This window comes from Haliaeetus leucocephalus, unplaced genomic scaffold (genome assembly GCF_000737465.1).
Source record: "Haliaeetus leucocephalus isolate CR32 unplaced genomic scaffold, Haliaeetus_leucocephalus-4.0 Scaffold616, whole genome shotgun sequence".
In the NCBI taxonomy this organism is placed as follows: Eukaryota; Metazoa; Chordata; class Aves; order Accipitriformes; family Accipitridae; genus Haliaeetus; species Haliaeetus leucocephalus.
In genome coordinates this window covers 784,778-801,942 of record NW_010973052.1, presented here as the reverse complement: position 1 = coordinate 801,942, position 17,165 = coordinate 784,778, and the positions used below count along the sequence as shown (strand labels likewise).

The 17,165-nt window shown below is 37.3% G+C and overlaps 1 protein-coding gene across 1 annotated transcript in view; it reads left to right on the top strand.

Annotated features, from left to right (window-relative positions):
- The window catches only part of ARHGAP42 (Rho GTPase activating protein 42), a 182,432-nt gene that overhangs the window by 62,284 nt on the left and 102,983 nt on the right, over positions 1-17,165 (top strand). The window contains exon 3 of the mRNA XM_010578259.1: positions 13,798-13,859. Coding sequence (XP_010576561.1) covers positions 13,798-13,859 — 62 coding nt within the window. The remainder of the gene's footprint in view (positions 1-13,797; positions 13,860-17,165) is intronic.

Genomic DNA, 17,165 nt, shown 5'->3' with positions numbered 1-17,165 from the left:
AATGCCAGAAGGTCAGTCTTCTTTTTTGCTTGTACTGGGCATCCACATGCACAATGCTTTTGAGTTAGCAGCTGCTCTGCCCTCTTGGAGAGCCTGTCAGAGGACAAGCATCCTGTCATTCAAAGCAGCAAATAGATCTGTCCTGGGAAATTTGTGTATAAAACTACACAAATAAGAGAAAAAATCAGGAAGTTTCCCTCCCCCCATCTCTTACAAAGATGTAAAAAGTTAATTGGCATTAAGAGGTGCCAAATTCCATTTTTTAAATGGTACAAACTGTGCATGCAATGTTCTATTAAAATGAAAAGAAAAAAAAAAAAGAGGAGAATTTATAGGAGCTTTATGCGTACCTAAAGTGTGTGGAGGCAAATCTTGACAAATCAATCTGTGGACATTGCAGTCTCCAAGTTAGGAGACTCTCTTTGGGAGCCACTTGGAGGCTAATCAGGAACCTTCAGAAGGTAGCTGTCAGGCTAATCACAATTTCAAGCCACTGTATCTCTATTGTTTGTGGTGTGCAATGGCTTCTTGAATTTGCCTGGCTGTTTTGGAATTATTTATTAAATGCCATTGAGCCACCCACAGTCTGAATCACTTGGATATGTTACAGGTCATCTCCTTTATCACTTGAGGTTACCTCTGATGTTCGAGAAAGTTCTTTTTAGGGTTAATATTCTACCTAGTTTACTCTGAATTCCCATTTGTAACCAGGTTTCTGAGTGGAATTACCAAGTAAGTCTAAAATGAATCCCAGCAGTTCAGGTCTACTACTGCCTTATCCAAACCAAGGAAAGAGGAGGATCTTGCCACCACCTTGAAGGTAGAGTTCCAGGGGTGGATTTTTTTAACATAGGCATCATCCCAGTAAGTTTTGTAGTGCTTGAGTTTGTTGACCTTGTGGAACACATTAGAGACAAGCATATTTACAAAAGCCATTTTTTTTAGATGGGTGGGGAAGGATTGAGTCCTGAATTAGTATAGAAAGCTATTTGCACGTGAGAGTGAATTTGCATAGAAAGATTGTATGCTGTTTTTCTACAGTAATTACCTGCCTAGATTTGCTAGCTCTTTTTCCTCCAGTTGGAAGAATGATATTTAAGATTAACTTTTTAGGTGACCTTCAAAGCAACTTTGCATAAGCTACTTGTAAGATCTAAATCACAGGGCAGAGTTCTTTGGTACTCCTATTGGACTATTTTTATCTACAGAGGTTAAACAGTAACAAATTATGGGAGGAACTCAGCACAATCAGGGTGTGAAATGCCTGAACTATTTGTTTAAAATCTGTTAAATCTCTTCCTACCATTATTTTTTTTTATCCCATGTTGCATATTTAAACAAATGCCACCTGTTTCCGGAATGCTATTGTTTCTTGACTCCAAGAAATGAGTGATTTTATGCTAGTGCTAGGATCCACAGAGGCTTCAAAACAGCATCTGCACCAGAAAGAGAAGGTTGGCATTCTGTTGGTCAAGCCCAGAGCTCTTGTCCTTGCTGTGGAAGGTCAAATGCGGCTGACAAAGCAGGAAATAAAATAATGTTGCAATAAGACTTGATCTGTGCAGGAGGAAAAGGTACAATAAGATCAACAACACAGGCCTTGTTTTTTCTTCTTCTCCAAGACACATATCAGAAGGTTGTTAGAATTTGCATGCTCCATTCCCTGTTACCTTAAGAAGCATATTCAAATTAAAAAAATTAGAATGGGGTGGCTGATGCAGTTGCTGCCCTTCCTGTCTGTCTTACCCTTCTGTGGCAGAAGTAGCTGGATGTGAAGTAGATGTCCTGAGTCACTGCAGTTTACAGTGCTAAGGGAGTCTAAAATTCATGCTAGTTCATTTTATTATGTTGGACTGCAGACTGTGGTGTCTCAGACTGCCACTTGCCTTGGAGCTTATGCTGTTTACAGAAGGAGCTTGAGGCAGGCAATGTACACCAATAGCTTTGGTTGTCCTGGTGCATTCTGCTAAGGAGATTAAATGAGTCAACATTTGATCTGAACAGCTGAGTAGACAAGTAGACAAGTCCATGCCACTCGCAGATCAAGATGAAGTATATGTCGTGTCCCTCATTAATAGTTTGATCTTCTGGACTCTCGTAGATGCATTCTACTTTATTGTCCCCGTTCCATGCCTTCAACATACCTCTTCCTCCCTCCTTCATCACTTAGCGTTGTTATTTCTAGAGTTGGGCATCCCAATGGAAGTATGAATGCCTGTGGGGAGACGGTGTGAGCACAAGAGAATTGCCTTACAGAGTTGGTTTGAAAATAACTGGTATGTACTGTTGCTGCATATAATACACTTCTAGAAAAAGGCATAACACTTTAGAGTTGTCAAGTTAGTATACCTCTTGAGCAATAGGCACTTGGTTTCAAAAACAGGTAGTGGTTTGATCAACTCAGCCTTGAGATACTCATCTTCAGGTTTGAGCAAATAAGATGAAGGATTTGTCATTTCTGAAATCAAAATCCTTAGTAGAGATTAGAGTTTTAAACACAGGAAGTCCTTGATCTCTTTGTAGGCCTAAATTCAACAAAGCAATTATGGCAAACCTAACATTTGTTGAAGTATTTGGTGATATTTTTCCTAATTAGTGTTTCACCATTCAAGTAATAAATGCACTAAATTTTACAAATCAGAAAAACAGTATTAATGATTCTCAGCTGCATTCTGAATACATTGCTTTTCTTTTTACTTCCCCTATTTCAGCACCCACAAAGAGCCACACACAAATAAGGTTTGTACAGCTGGAAAGATTGAAATACCAGGTTTTTTTCCCTTAATTTAAAGTACGGATGTGCCTCTGAAGAATCGGGGATTGGCAAGCATGAAATGTACTCATAATTACTTCTAACTCCTTTGTTTATGGAATGCTAGGATTCAGTATTACTTTTGCAGCTTCATATGTCGCCCAGTGGTATTTCCCACATTGTCTTGTTATTCAGCTGCTCAAAAAACTTGAGCATGAAGTACCAATTGTTTTCTTAGAATGAAAGATTTGTATTCATAGTCAATTTATACCGCAATTCTTTCTAGTGGGATGAGGGGGAGGAGGAGGGGCAAAGGAAAGCAGGAGAGGATTGAAAGAATCTCTGATTTAACCAGAATCCACCTTTGATCTTATCTATTTCTGACTATTCCAGGGTTTTTAAAGCTGTTCTTCCTCTGACAGGCTGTGGATATCAGTCAACTCTGGAGAAGTCTGATCTGTTCAAGTCAAAGGTTAATGTTTAATTTAAAGGTTAAGGTAAAGATTAATTGGATTAAATGGACTTTTATAGTACAGGAAGTTACGCTGTTAGTTTCAATGGACACCAGTTCAAGCTGCTAGGGTTTCAAAGTAGGTCTCCAGAAGAACTTTAAGATCGCTTCATACCTGTTGGAAAAAAGACAATGTATTGAATATTGTTCCTCACACCCTGCTGAGCTATGCAGCTATGGAGCTCTGCCCCAGGACTGCTCTGCATGTGGGTGCATCAGGTGGAAACAGAGGCTGATTTCTCTTTGGCAGATACAATAATCTTAAGCCCTATTTTGTAGTGGTATAGAGATGCAGTATTTCTTAATGACCACTTGTGTAAAACTGTTATCTCTTTATTCTGTGAGAACATGGTGAAAATACAAGATTTGTTGTGGCTAGTCGCAAAAGCCTCCAGTTCTTTGCAGAAGTGTAGAAGGAAGGGGAGAGACAAGAAAAGTGATTTACTAATTTGTGGAAGGGTTTTGATGTAGTGCTCTGTGAGAGCAAGTGGCTGCCTGGGAGATCCGTTCAGTCCCATGTTCCTAAGAAAATGGAAGAAATTGCTTAGATGATTTAAAATGTTTCTGCTGTCACTTCAGAATGCCACATGTCGGGAGAGGTGCTATAGACTAATAGAGTCTAGAGTGGGCTTATTCTACCACAGCTCTGCTACTGTTGTATTGAAAAATTGTTGTGTTGAAGAATTCATGCTGCAGAAGATAGATATATTTCCAAATTGAATGATGTATTTTCAAAATATTTGCTGTTTTTATAATCGGGGTAGACCACTAACACAGGGTAGATAAATTGCAGCTGTTTTTTAAATAAAGTGTTAAAAGTGTGGTGGTGGTATTTGAGTAATCGTTTGGTGTGGATTTGTTTTGGTTTTGTTTTTACTCACATACTGTGGGATAGACAGACATTATAAACTTTAAAAAAAATCTTTCAGGACTCTGGGAAATGTTTTGCCCTTGTTTGATCCATTTAGAATTTTCTACTTGTATTTGCTTTGTAAGGTTCTTCATGAATAGGGCATGGCAATTTACTGATATTAAGTCAAGTAATTGGATTTATTTAAATTGTGTAACATTGCATGTCTTAAGGTTATCTCTCCAAGTATTGTATTTGACAAGGGCTGACAGTGGATCTGGAAATTCCAGATAACCTGACTTTCTCGCAAGTCGTCTTAGTTTGTGTATAAACATGCAGCTTTTTTTGTAGACTTTTGTTGAAAAGGAGTGGAGTGGAAAGTGTAAATGTCTTGGCTCAAAGCATTGTTTTAACTTTTGTACAAGGCTTATATTTGTTTGAATATTTGTGACACAATAGCTACTTTTTATAGCAAAGAATTTTTGAGTATGATACTGTTTGTAACTGGATTTAGACAGTTATGCTGAAAAAGGTTTGTTTCAATAAAATTCTGTAATAGGGAAAAGGATTTTTACTTCTAATAGCAGCCCTACGTTTTATGCTTTACATATGTTGAGGAAAAAACTTCATAAAATACTTTGCTATATTTGCTCATTAAGCTTTGCAAGATGAAATACTTTTGAGTTAAAATTCCAGTTGCCTAATATGGTATGTACATATTATATTGTACTTGCAAACACATCTTGCAAAGCTTTGGACTTTGATTAAGCTTAGATCTTGATTTGTTGCCTTATATAGTTCGCATATTAGTCTGCACTTTTGAGGCACACATGTATTGTGCTCAGACGGGAGGTTCCATTCTTACTGTGGAGCTTGCTGGCCTCTTGTGCTGGTTTGTCTTGCCTTTATAGTGTGGCAGAGCCCAGAAGACTGATCAGGGGAAAAGCTTGTGCCTGGTATATGGCCAGCAATGGAAAGGTTTTAAAGCATCTGTTCATGGGGAACACTCCCTAAAAACATACAGGGATTGAATGCCATAAACCAGGGGAGGTCAAGCAGGGAGACTGTTACTGAATCTGTGGTAGTTTCATTGCTGGTTTTGTCTTCATGGGGAATTTGGAGCACTTATTACCATTTCTCTGTCCTAATACTGCAAAGAACCAATATGCTCCACATTATGATGTAGAAGACAAAATAATACCACACTTAATCTGAGTTTACGGTGCTTTAACTCAAATGAAGTAGAGAAGAGCCTTGGGGTTTGTTTGTTTGTTTACTTTTAGTTACATGGATTTCACTACCTGTGCTCTGAAAAAGTTCTCTGCTTGCTGGTATATGATGGAAGATGTGATCATATTTGGAGAACAATATGTAGTCCTTGAAGCATAAATTTGGGTATAAAAGTCTTATTTTTGTCATTTTTCTTGCTTCCTCATTTGTGTAATTTCTTTCCAAAAGTTTTGAACCAGGCATTTTTCATGTCTGTGTCTCTTTGTCTCTTATCGTACTTTTCCTTCCTGATGTATAATGGATTTGTTTGGCAAATTAGGATTTATTTTTGTAAGGTAGCGCACTTATTTTCAAGAATTGAAAAAATTTGGCAAAATACCTTTCCTCACAGTTCAAGGTGGGAATTGAGACAGGAAACAAAATTAACCCTGTAAGTTGTGTTCCCTGGGAGGATCTAACTCTTGCAGCAGTAGTTATTTTTCTTATGGGCATGTCTGTGCTAAGTCAGGATAAACCGTCCTTGAAACTGGATGGATTTTTTTTTTTAATTTTATTTTATTTTTAGTTCATTAGAGTTGAAAGTTCAAAGTCTGGATTAGGTAGAAATTGCTTCAAAATCTGAAAGATCATGGTGCTAATTGATAAAAAAACCACTGGATTAAGCCCTTGAAGAGTTTACTTACCAGATTAATTATGGAACAAATAGTAAGAGTGTTCATTTATTGAGTCTGAAATTGCTTCACTTTGTCTGCTCTAAGTATGCCTTGATTCTGGCACAAGAGCAGTACAGACCAGGCAGAGTTGCCTCTACCTTTGTGTACCTTCCCATGATGGAATTCTTCAAGGAAATTTGTGGTTATTGGGGCTGTGAATTTAAACCACTGTCTGCTGGCAGAATTTGCTGTCAATTTGAGGGTGTCTATTGGGGTGCTTCCATGTAATATTAAAACCTGTACACTTGAACTTTTGCTTCAGCCCATGTCATTTACTACCAGAAGTACATTTCATTGTATTATAGGAAGGTACAAATAACTTTTTTTTCCTGTTCTTATGGAGATTGTGGTAAAGGTAAACACAGACTAAAGGAATGCATGAGGTCCTTATTACAGATCCATAAAATCTGATACCCAGATTAGGGAAGTAAGAGAAACCAAATGGAGGATAAGCCAGCTCATCCAATATTAATTTTTCAAATTTAAATGAGACTGAAACCCCATGAAGAAATGAACCATTATCTTGCTATTCTAGCTTCTTTTTTTGCAATGGAATCTTCTAACATAATTTATCTTTTCACACCAATACTTAGCTTAAAGTTAAAGCACATCAGATGTGCTGTTAGCTTACAAACTGGAATTTACATAAATACCTAAGCGGTATTACCTTAAACCTAAACAAAAGAAAGCAGTTACTCTGTTTCCTCTAATAACTTGGGAATGAAACCCAGAAGAGAACAAAATTGGTAAGAAAAACAGCGGTTTCAAATCCTTCACTCCTCTCCCTGTCTTTTGTCTTCTTTTCTGCTTTCCCAGTAAATATTAGTTATGGTACTGAGCTCAGTCTTCCAAACTGAAGTTTCTCTGAAAATGTTGCCAGTTGGAAAGTGAGGGAAGCGAACCTAAGGTAAAAGTGACAGAGGAAATAGCAGCAGCCAACAAAAAATGAAAACCTGAGCAATAATTGGGAAGATTAGCAGATGTGTACTTGTCCAAATATAGCTTTTCTGAAAATCTGTAAAAAAAAAAAACCCAAAAAAACCAAAAAACCCCCTGTTTTCTGTAGGAATATGTTGCAGTTGTCTTATACTACTATTTTTTTAACTATATTGCAGTGGTACTCAAGCCCAGTCAACACTGGTTATGAAATATTTATAAATCACACAAATTATTCTTTATTTCAGTTTGCAGACTAAGGTGTTGATGCTGCAGCTTGTGCCCTTTGGGCTAAACTGTAATTCTATTTAAAGCTATAGATAATTGTACACTTTTAATGTTTTATAGGCTTTATTCAGTAGAAAAAAAAGGAGGAAAAAGAATTGTTAACAAATCAGTCCAGGTTGTGGCAGTGGTAAAAGAAATCTGTATAGTATAAGATAAGGTTATATTTAAATTCATAGGCAACATATTGAAAGACAAAGAGAATGGCAGGCTTTGGGAGCCTTATTTCAAGATACTCCTTCTTTGGATTTACATTTTGGCATGTTGAAAACTTGCCATAGTGGCAACATTTTGAGACATCCAGTTTAGTTACTTTCAGATATACACTACAGATCCTATGTGGCTTTTATGATATCCACAATTCTTGTTAGGTAGAAAGTACTGAGAAAGCAAGTTACTGGCTCTTTATTCCAGATACTTATGGTAGCCTGTCAGTGTTAATCTGAAATTTGTGATTTTTCTGTCTGATCAGGAAACCATCTGTTGCCCCTCTTGTCCTACTTCCCCTTCCCCCAGCCCCCGTACTTTTTCAATATGGCTTGAAGCCACAGAAAGAAGGATGGAAATTTTATTTGATGTTGTGGCTTTTTGAGAAACTGAAATAGCATTTGTGGCTGCAAACAATGCTAGTTGTTAAAAGCTCTGGAAATAGGTCTGTGAATTAGTCACTATTTAATAATATGTTTACTTTCATTTTAGAATTGGAACAGAAAGTCTCTTCTCCCAGCCCTCCCAGCACTCATGGATCTTACATTTATTCTGCTTTGTCACTGAAGTCTAGTAAACAAGTGTTAATCCTTAGAAAATTTCCTTATGTGTCTTAGGTCCATCTTGAATTCTGATTTGGTAATGTATTACTTACTGGGAAAAAATCCCTTGGAGGCTTTAGTTTAAGTTCATGCTCAGTCATGAATTCAGAGCCTGCTATAGCTCGTCTATGCTAGATATGACCAGTTCTGGAGAAAGGATGTACTTGACTGACCTTTCTGCCAAAGTGTGTCGGGAGCAATGTACAGCACAGTCCTGGCATTTCCCCAGTCAGATCAGGAAGATATAAGGAATTCTCCAACAGGCTTACAGGTTTTTGCCTCTTATACAGCAAGATGTCGTAATAACAAATGACATATTTCTATATGTATTTTTTTTCCATGCTGGCATTCACGTATCTGAAGATAGTGGTGATATCTGCTTAGAATACTATAAAATGTTGTTTAGTGTACTTTAGAGTATCTAAAAATTGCCTGTGCATTGTTTAAGACTGCATGCATAAGTTAAACCAACAGTCCATTTCACAGAAAAGACCATTTTTAAAAATTCTGTTTTCCATGGTAACTTTCCATTCTATCTCGGGTTGAACTTGGCTTTATGTCTTTGAATTCAGTATTGGTCATATAAAACTACTTCTAGGTTTCATACATGTTGCTTTCCTTTTCTAATGAAATATAGATGGCATCATACCTATTGTATGTAACATTTAGTAATGCAGTGTAACACTGTACTCTTTAGTTTTAAGCAGTTACTGATAGAGTAGCTTCAATAATGTCCATAGGCATGCTGTTTTAAGGTGAATCATTCTGTACACAAGTATATAACAAAAAACTTCATAAAGTTTATTAAGTACGCGGGGTTTTTTTCCTATGAACTGCTGGGTTGATTTTAATGCTGTAAACCAGAATTCTAGAGCATAAATGATGCGTATTTTTAATAATGCATTCTATAAATTCAGAGAAATTAATTTTTATCCTTTTCCATTTCTCCCTCATTCACTTAGTCCTACTCTAAGCTTCAGTTCCCTTTTGATTGTGCAAGTATAGTTGTTTATGGAGCTGTACCGTATGTTTGAAATGATAGGGATAAAACCCCAAATGAAATGCATCTTTTGGAAAAAAAGACATTGTTGATCTACACCATTAAGGTTTAAGGTGTTGGTACTGTTAGTTTGCTTCCTTATGAAGGAAATTAAAAGGCTTTTCATTTACAAATAAAGAGGCTGGTGCTTTTTGAAAATAATTAAAATCAGCTTCATATGTATTATAAGTTAGGTTACGTACTGTACTTTATATTATTGGTGTGTTTTCAGAATTTATTTCTTATCAGCACGTTCCCATGACATTTCCTCTTGTAAAATACTTAACTCTTCCTCCCCCCACCCCCTTTTGTATTTATAAATTTAACTTTAATTCTTCTGTGTCTGTTCCGATTAAAAAGAAGGGGAGTAAAAAAAAATAAAAATGTTGCAGCATTAGTAAGAAAAGATTGCGAGGCCTGCTTGTAATTCCTGAGCTTCCTGACGGACAGCGGTGGGCCACATCTGACACAAGTGGTTCTGATTTTTAAATCTCCTGGTTTTTAACTACTCAAAAGCACCTCAGATTATTATTGTCGAAATATTTGTTTGCTTCCTGTTGAGAGCTGGGAATCCAGAATTAGGTGCGTGTACCCTGTGCCTCGGGTTCCCGCTGAAATCCTGCGCGGGGGCCCGGCTGTGGAGGGGAATGGGGCCCCTGCCCAGCTCTGGGGGCTGTCGGGCGGCCCTGCGGGCGAGTCCCCGCGGTGAGCTCTGAGGGCCCGCGGTGAGCTCTGAGGGCCGCGGTGAGCTCTGAGGGCCCGCGGTGAGCTCTGAGGGCCCGCGGTGAGCTCTGAGGGCCGCGGTGAGCTCTGTGCCGGGTATCCCTCCGTCTGCCCAGCCCAGTCCCCAGGCGAGGCGAAGCTGTCACCTGTCTGCAACCAGAGGGGGGCTGTGGGAGAAGAGGGGAGGAAGAAGGGAAAAGTGCAGGCTGGGAAAAGAGGAGCGAGGGCTGCCTTGCCTTCCCTTTACCACCTCCTGCTGCAGCTTCCAGCACAGATGAAGTTCTCTGGGGACAGACCCTGGCTTTTAATGAGGTCAGACTGAGTGGGAGTTGTATGGGAAGAAGGGTGTAATAACATGAAAAATTCAGAAGCGCTGCAGTACTCATTGGTATTGTAGGAGAGCTGGCGGTGGTAAAGCCTTTTTTGGCGTTATGTGGTGCCATTGCAAGGGCAGAAGAACCAGTGGGGTCACCAGAGACATCCATGTTGCTGAGCTCTGCGTACTGGGCGTGCATCCTTCATTGCGGTCTGAATTACATGATGCACTTGTTGTTCTCCCTGTGCACCTCCCGAGCTGGGAAAGGATGCTCCGTGGCTTTGTGGGCATTGACCGGTGCAAAAAGGATGGATGTGGGTGTTGGGCAGTGAACAGCGGAGACATAGTCAGTATTGATGCGAAGGTGTCTGCAGTGAAGGTTTCTCTAGGATCAGGGGAATGGTTTGTCAGTCCTGCTGAAGAGTGTAGGTTCTGTGTTCTTAGTAAAACTTTGACCTTTATAATCCCCGCAAAGGTGAAGCAACGGGGAAGAAAAGATGGAGACAGCATCTCAATCTTTAGCTGAGGCGCACTGTATAGGTGACATATTAGTACCTTTATATTAGTGTTAAAGACTGAGGAAAATCTTGATTTGCACACTTGCAGAACATATTTTTATAGTTGTTTTTCTGTCTGCCCTGGCTGTATTTAAATCCTAAGCAAAAGTTTCGACTTTGAAACTAAAAAACCTTCCAGTTCTGCCTTGAAATTAGGAAGATGAATCAAAAGTTTCTCTTACTGGGTTGTTTTTTTTTTCCTTCCTCCTCACACTTTCCAGTCATCCTTCTGCCCAGTTTCTGCTTCCTGTTCTTCTTCCTGTAGTATCTTTTTGCTCCTAAAATGCTGAATATCGCCTGACCAGAGAGGATATTTTTTTTCTTCATAACTGTATTGCTTTTACCTGCTTGTCCCGCACCCTTTCTATTTGATTTAGATAAAGTCCTGCCCATACTTTGGGACTGGGAACTGGCAGTATTTGTGCTTGGCTGCTGAAAGGTGTAAAATGTTAACTTTCTCATTGCAGATGATGAAGAAAAAAAAATTTCATGAGCCTTTGTTTTATTAACGAGGGTTTTAATGATGTGATCAGAAAGTTAAGTGAAGAGTACCATAAGGCTTGATGTGGTTAGGGAAAACTTAAATTTCAGTAGGTTGTGGATCTACTGGCCTCACAAAGATACAGTGCTGGGTATGATCATTTCTCTTTGAAATAGTTCTGTCATTGTGAGTGGCTCCACAATAAAAAAGTGAAAAAAGGAGGGGGAATGGAGTTTCAGCGTGTGACTGCAGTAACACATCATCTTGCGGTTAAAAATGACCAATTGTTTCACTGAAATAATCTGGAAACAATTTCTCTTGCTGGCTTTACTAGAAAGTCAGCTGTTTTTCTGAAGTGCATCCTAATTCCCTGAATAGGTAATAAAATTCAAACAATATGTTTATCTAGTTTATTTCAAAAGGTTAATTTTTTTTTTAATGGTGGGTAAAAAAATCACTCTGCCACATGTGCAAGGGATTAACTAGTTCTGTCCTGCTTTCTACAGGCAGGGATAGTTTCTTGTTAAATTTGGGGCAGTATCAGTGTGAAAATAATAAATAGTTTGGCTATGTGTGTTTGGCTCATTGTTTATTTAGTTTTTAGGGTTTTGTAATGGGTACATAGATATTTTTGAATGTAACACTCAACAGATTTCTTATCAGGTAACTTAACCAGTCAGTTCATCATCTATTTCTTTACCTGGTTTTGGCAGATGGGTTATTACGAGCTGACTAAGAGATTAAGTTAATTCAGTGGATAGCAAACTAAGTTCTTGATATAAAGATGTAATTCTGATAAAGGCTGAGCTGGTAAGTAATTGAAACTCAGTAACTGAAAGGCTCAACTGGTAAGCCTGAGTCAAGGAGTTCAGGAGTTTGCACAGGAGGCCTAGAATTTCTTTTACTTAAAAGGTGGCAAAATTTTCTGGTGTTTGTGTTCTCAGGGCAAATTATTAGAGGAAAAGGCTCAAGACCCAGCGAGATGGACATTTAATTTACCATGTGTATTTGGACTAAACAAAGAACTCATGACTAATAACAGGGAAAAAAGAATTTGTCAGCAAAGAGTGACTTAGAGGTCAAGATATGCAGGTATAGCATTATTGCTGCAAAGAACAGACTATATAAGGTCTTGCAGAAGAAATTGGAACAAACAGTGAAGTGTTCTTCAGCTGTAAAAGTTAAAAGACAGCAAGAAGAATGCAAGGGTGACCTCTGCAAGGTCCAGATGGGATACAGGATCAAAATTATTTGGGTGTGGTCCAAAAACTAAGTAGCAATTTGTGAATGCTGACAAGGCAGTTAAGGCAAGCTAGATACTGGTTCCCTCTTAGAAGGTACTGAAACATAGCAGATCATCTAGAAAATATGCTTATTTCTTTAAATCTTTCAGGGAGGTTGAGAGGGGATGAAGCCATATTATTGGAGACTGACATATTTTGTAAGAAGATGGAAAAATAGCTAAGAGGACAAGAGTTCTGTTAGCATACCCTCAGCAGTGTATGTTGGTTAACTGTGAAGACTTTTCCAAGCCTGTTCTTTTCAGAAATTCTACAAGTTTTATTTCCCCTTTAAATGATTTAGATTGTCTTAAGTTTTTTGTGAGAACCTGTAGGATTTATGAATCTGCATTCTGAGATCAGAGCTTTAAACCATGAAATTTAGCATCCTGTCATTGGCATCAATTACTGCTAGATGCATCAGGAGAAAGTAAAAAGAGCTACTTAGCTCTCTTCACATGATTCTTCTCTGCATTTTTGTCTGTGGAACTGTGATGCTGAATTCTGAATAACCCATATGCCCTTGAGAAAGTAATACAAATGGAAAGATAGATATTTCCAGAGAGATTTGCACCACTTGCTTACATGAGAATGAAGCCTTAAGAGTTTTTGGAATGTTTTCCCCTTTCTTGCCCTCTTTTATGGGTTAATACTTTTATTATGTTTCTGTTGACATCTGCTATAGCCCTTCGACTTATATTTGAAGGCAGTTTTGAGCAAAGACTCTCACAGTTGTAATACAATTCAGAGCTTGCTTATAAATCAATCACCTGTTGTCATCACGTGAGAGCTTGTCCTTGTAAAACATAAAGCCAAAGAGCTGCTAAACCTAAACAGTTGTCATAAGTAATGCAATTCTTCTAAAATGTTGACTTTCAAATTTTTACCTGAATATTTTTCATAGTTCTTGTAAATATTTGTTGCTGCACTTTAATAGGAGAAACGCAATATTTTTCTTTGCAGTTTCTTTCTGCTCCTAGTGTGCTAAAGTAAATTTTGTGGCTGGTTGTAGAAGTTTTTGTTTTGAGACTGATCTTTGCACGTTTCAGGAAAATCAGTTTGCCATATTCCATTTTAAAATTTGTTTTTTAAATACCCATGACTCTTAAGACTTGGGTTCCTTTCCTTCGTTTTCTTACCTGCTCTTGACCTGCTGCTTGCTTCAGTCTGTGCCTTATTTAATGACTACTGATTTCAGTGAAGTACTATATAAGAACAGTATCTTACCACCACAGCTTCAATCCAGATAATGGACTTATCTGGTTTGAAAATGTAATTTTGACCAGGACGTTCTTTTTCTTTGTTTTCTTTTCAGCCCAGTCACTGAAAGAGTTTGCTCGTCTCCTGATTGCTGTTGAAGAGGAGAGGAGACGACTGGTAAGTTTGTTGGCAATAATATATTGCAATGGGCCTCTTTTTGGATAAAAGAGTACACTTTTTTCTATTTCTCCTGAAGTCCTATTTTAATTTTTTTAACTTGTGTAATAGATGTTAAGTATTTCATAAGAATCACTTGAAATTCTGCAAAGGCAGAAATGTGCTAGCACAGACTGCAGCAATTTTTAATGGAGTGTTCAGTCAAATACTTTTGCATCGATTTAAAAACTCTTTTCTCATAATTTCTTCCCTCCTCACTCCCCACCCCAAAATAACCTTTGAATGCTGCTGTACCTTTCCTTCCCCCCATCTTGTCTGATTAGTCACAAGGCACAGCAATAAAGTAAACTGTAAACAAAGAGCTTATAGTGCAAATGTAGATTGGTATTTATATTTAATGAAATACTTTGAGTGTTGTCCAGTGAATGTATGCTAGTAATCCAAGAATATGATAAATAATTGGTAAGAAGAGAAACCAGATTCATCACCCCTGATAAACTCTTGCAGAATACATTACTGATCAGACTTGTCAGATTTGTTATGGTATCCTTATTCCCTTTGTTTCCATACTGATGAATCTACAGTATGCTTTCATTTATATTTCTATTCAGATGTAGCTTTCTTACAGAAGTTTTAAGTGTGTTCTTGTACGAGTATTTTTTAAAAAATTCCACATAAGCAATGAAACTACTTTTTTTCTTCCTTGGAAGTCAATTATGGATAAAGTAGTGAGGTAAGGATTAATCTCAGTAGGGGGATTTTAAAATATTGTGAAAGTTTAACTAGCTCAAATCCATCCAATGACTATGTCTGTCCTGGTTTTCCTTCTTATGAGTACTTAGGGAGGTGAGGAAAAGGATTTTCTGACTCAGATTGGAGCAAATTTATTAATCCAGGAAGAGGCTTACCTAAAGTTCATTTATTCCTAGGAGTAAGTAACCATAGAATTGGTCTCCCACTATATCTGTTTACATAAATATTTTAAAGTGGCAAAATCATAAACATTTATATGGTATAGTTGCATAGTTACTATCACCTAAACCTATAAAATTGCAAAATTTTTGCTTCATGCTAAAAATTTTTTCCAGGGTAGATGGAAGAGTGAGGTGTCGACTGTTCAGTACTTACCACCTTAAAAGCTGTTTACCAGAATACTTGTTAATTACATAGTTAATGTTTCAAATTCATAGCTTGCCAGTTTGGGTTAAAGATTATTGTAAGCTAACTATTAGAAAAAGGAAAAGCAATGAATAGGTGAAGGATTTTTTTTTTTTTTTTCAAACTGGTTAGTCTTTCATAATATGTATACGTAATTTCCCTTTATTTTATCTTTCTTTATTTTTCTTTTTTCTTCTTGGAGCAGTCACTCCCTTTTTCACTTTTAGAAGTTTCTGGCCTTTCTATAGTTTGGAATTTGATCTTTCCATGTAACGTTTTACTTTGTATCTTGTAGGAAGGCCATTAGAGTAAGAGGGGGAAAAACCCATTAATTTTATTAAGTGAAAAAAGACCAGTCAGATAGAAAGATACTTTTTGTTCTATTTCAGTATGACTTCAGTGGGAATGCACAGATTGTATAGCTGAGCTGTTGGATCCCAATGCAGGGTCAGAGACTTGGGTGAGGTTTCAGTCTTGCAGAAAAACATTTTACAAATCACTGTAAGTTTAGTAGAATGCAATCATCAAATCATGGTACACAAAGTGGCAAATAGTAGTCATGTGTGCAGAAGCTGCTCTTGATGGGAAATCATTTGCATCCAGCTTTTTGCTGTGTTTGAAATAGACCTGTTCTGTTTGTTCTTCAAACTGAATGCTCATGCTGAGAGCATCGAGGACACACAGTTACCATGGTAGTGATACTTCAATAAGAAAATTCAGCAAACTTGGAATTTCTCTGTTTTTAAAAAGTTTTATCTGCCTGTTGGTGGAATTTATTTAGTTATTATTGGAATTAAACTAATGAAGCATCACCTTTGTCAAAGATGCTTGGTTTTTATTTTCCAGTTCTCTTACTGCAGATTTCTGCATGCCATCATATAATCCAGAGGTCCCTGTGAGGATCAGTGTGCCATGCTATATGCTGAATAGATTGCTAGTAATAAGAGTTTTCTGCTTGACAAACTTGTGATTTAACTGTGAAATCTTCAAACCATTTTCTGCTTATTTCTGAGGAAGTATGGAGCATTATGCATACACTTTGATTCCTCTGCTGGAAGCACTTCAAGCCAGCCAATTTACAAATTAGTGATGATTTTAGAAAAAGTTCTCTGCTGACTGGAAAGCTTGAGACAGGGCGTGCAGGTCTTTAAGAATTTGATTTCCTTTAGCTCTGCATAAAAAGAGAAAACTTGCATAAGTTTTGGGTTTGTTTTTTTTTCTTTTTTTTTTTTTTAAAAAGCTTGTTCTTGACATTTTTTAGAAGGCTTAGAGAAAAACAGCTAGTTGTCATTGAGACTATTTATGGATACACTTCATCATACCATTTACAACTTCCTTTTAATTCTTGAAGTGTGCGACAGCAAAAGACAATATTATATCAGCGAATGCTGGATGTACAGGAATATGGAATGACAGATGCTAATTTTATTTACCAGCTAATGATCTTATTTCCCTGCCTTGAATTTTGTATTATTAATTTACGAGCATGCGTATGAGTGCATGAATTGGATTTGAATATGGAAAGTATTTATTTATATCACTAATTTATTTCTTATCTGATGCCTATTAAATTCTTTGTATGTAAAATTATTTATTTGTTTTGGTGAATGCAGAGAGTGTTGGAGTGCTTGTCCACTGAATGTATAATTTAAGTGTTTCCAATGGTCAAGGAAATAGTTTGAGAGATGCTTAGTAAGTCTTCTGTCCTTGCATAAAGAACCAAAAGGAACTTGGTTTTGTTTTCTTTAGAAGAAGCTAATGAAAGAAGATATGAACAGTATTACTGGGAAAAACACTGACGTGTAAGGTTAAATAGAACTGTGTATCACATAAATAAAAAATCTGTTGTCTAAAGCTTTGCAGCTATTATTATTGGCAGCAGTAATAATATGGCGATTATTGTAAGTCAATTTTTTTTATCCTTGTCTTTTATTTCCTGATGCTAAAAAATTAACTAGTAGTCTTAGAAAAAATAGAGGTCATGCACCAAACATTTCCCCTTAAAAAGCAAATAAAGGAAAAAGTAACTCCTAAGACACCTTTTTTATGATATACAGCCTTATGTTTGATATCTGTCATTTCATGGTTGTGTTAATTTAATGGTGCTCTTGGTAAATGGTGCATTAAAAAAACCCCAACCAAACAGCT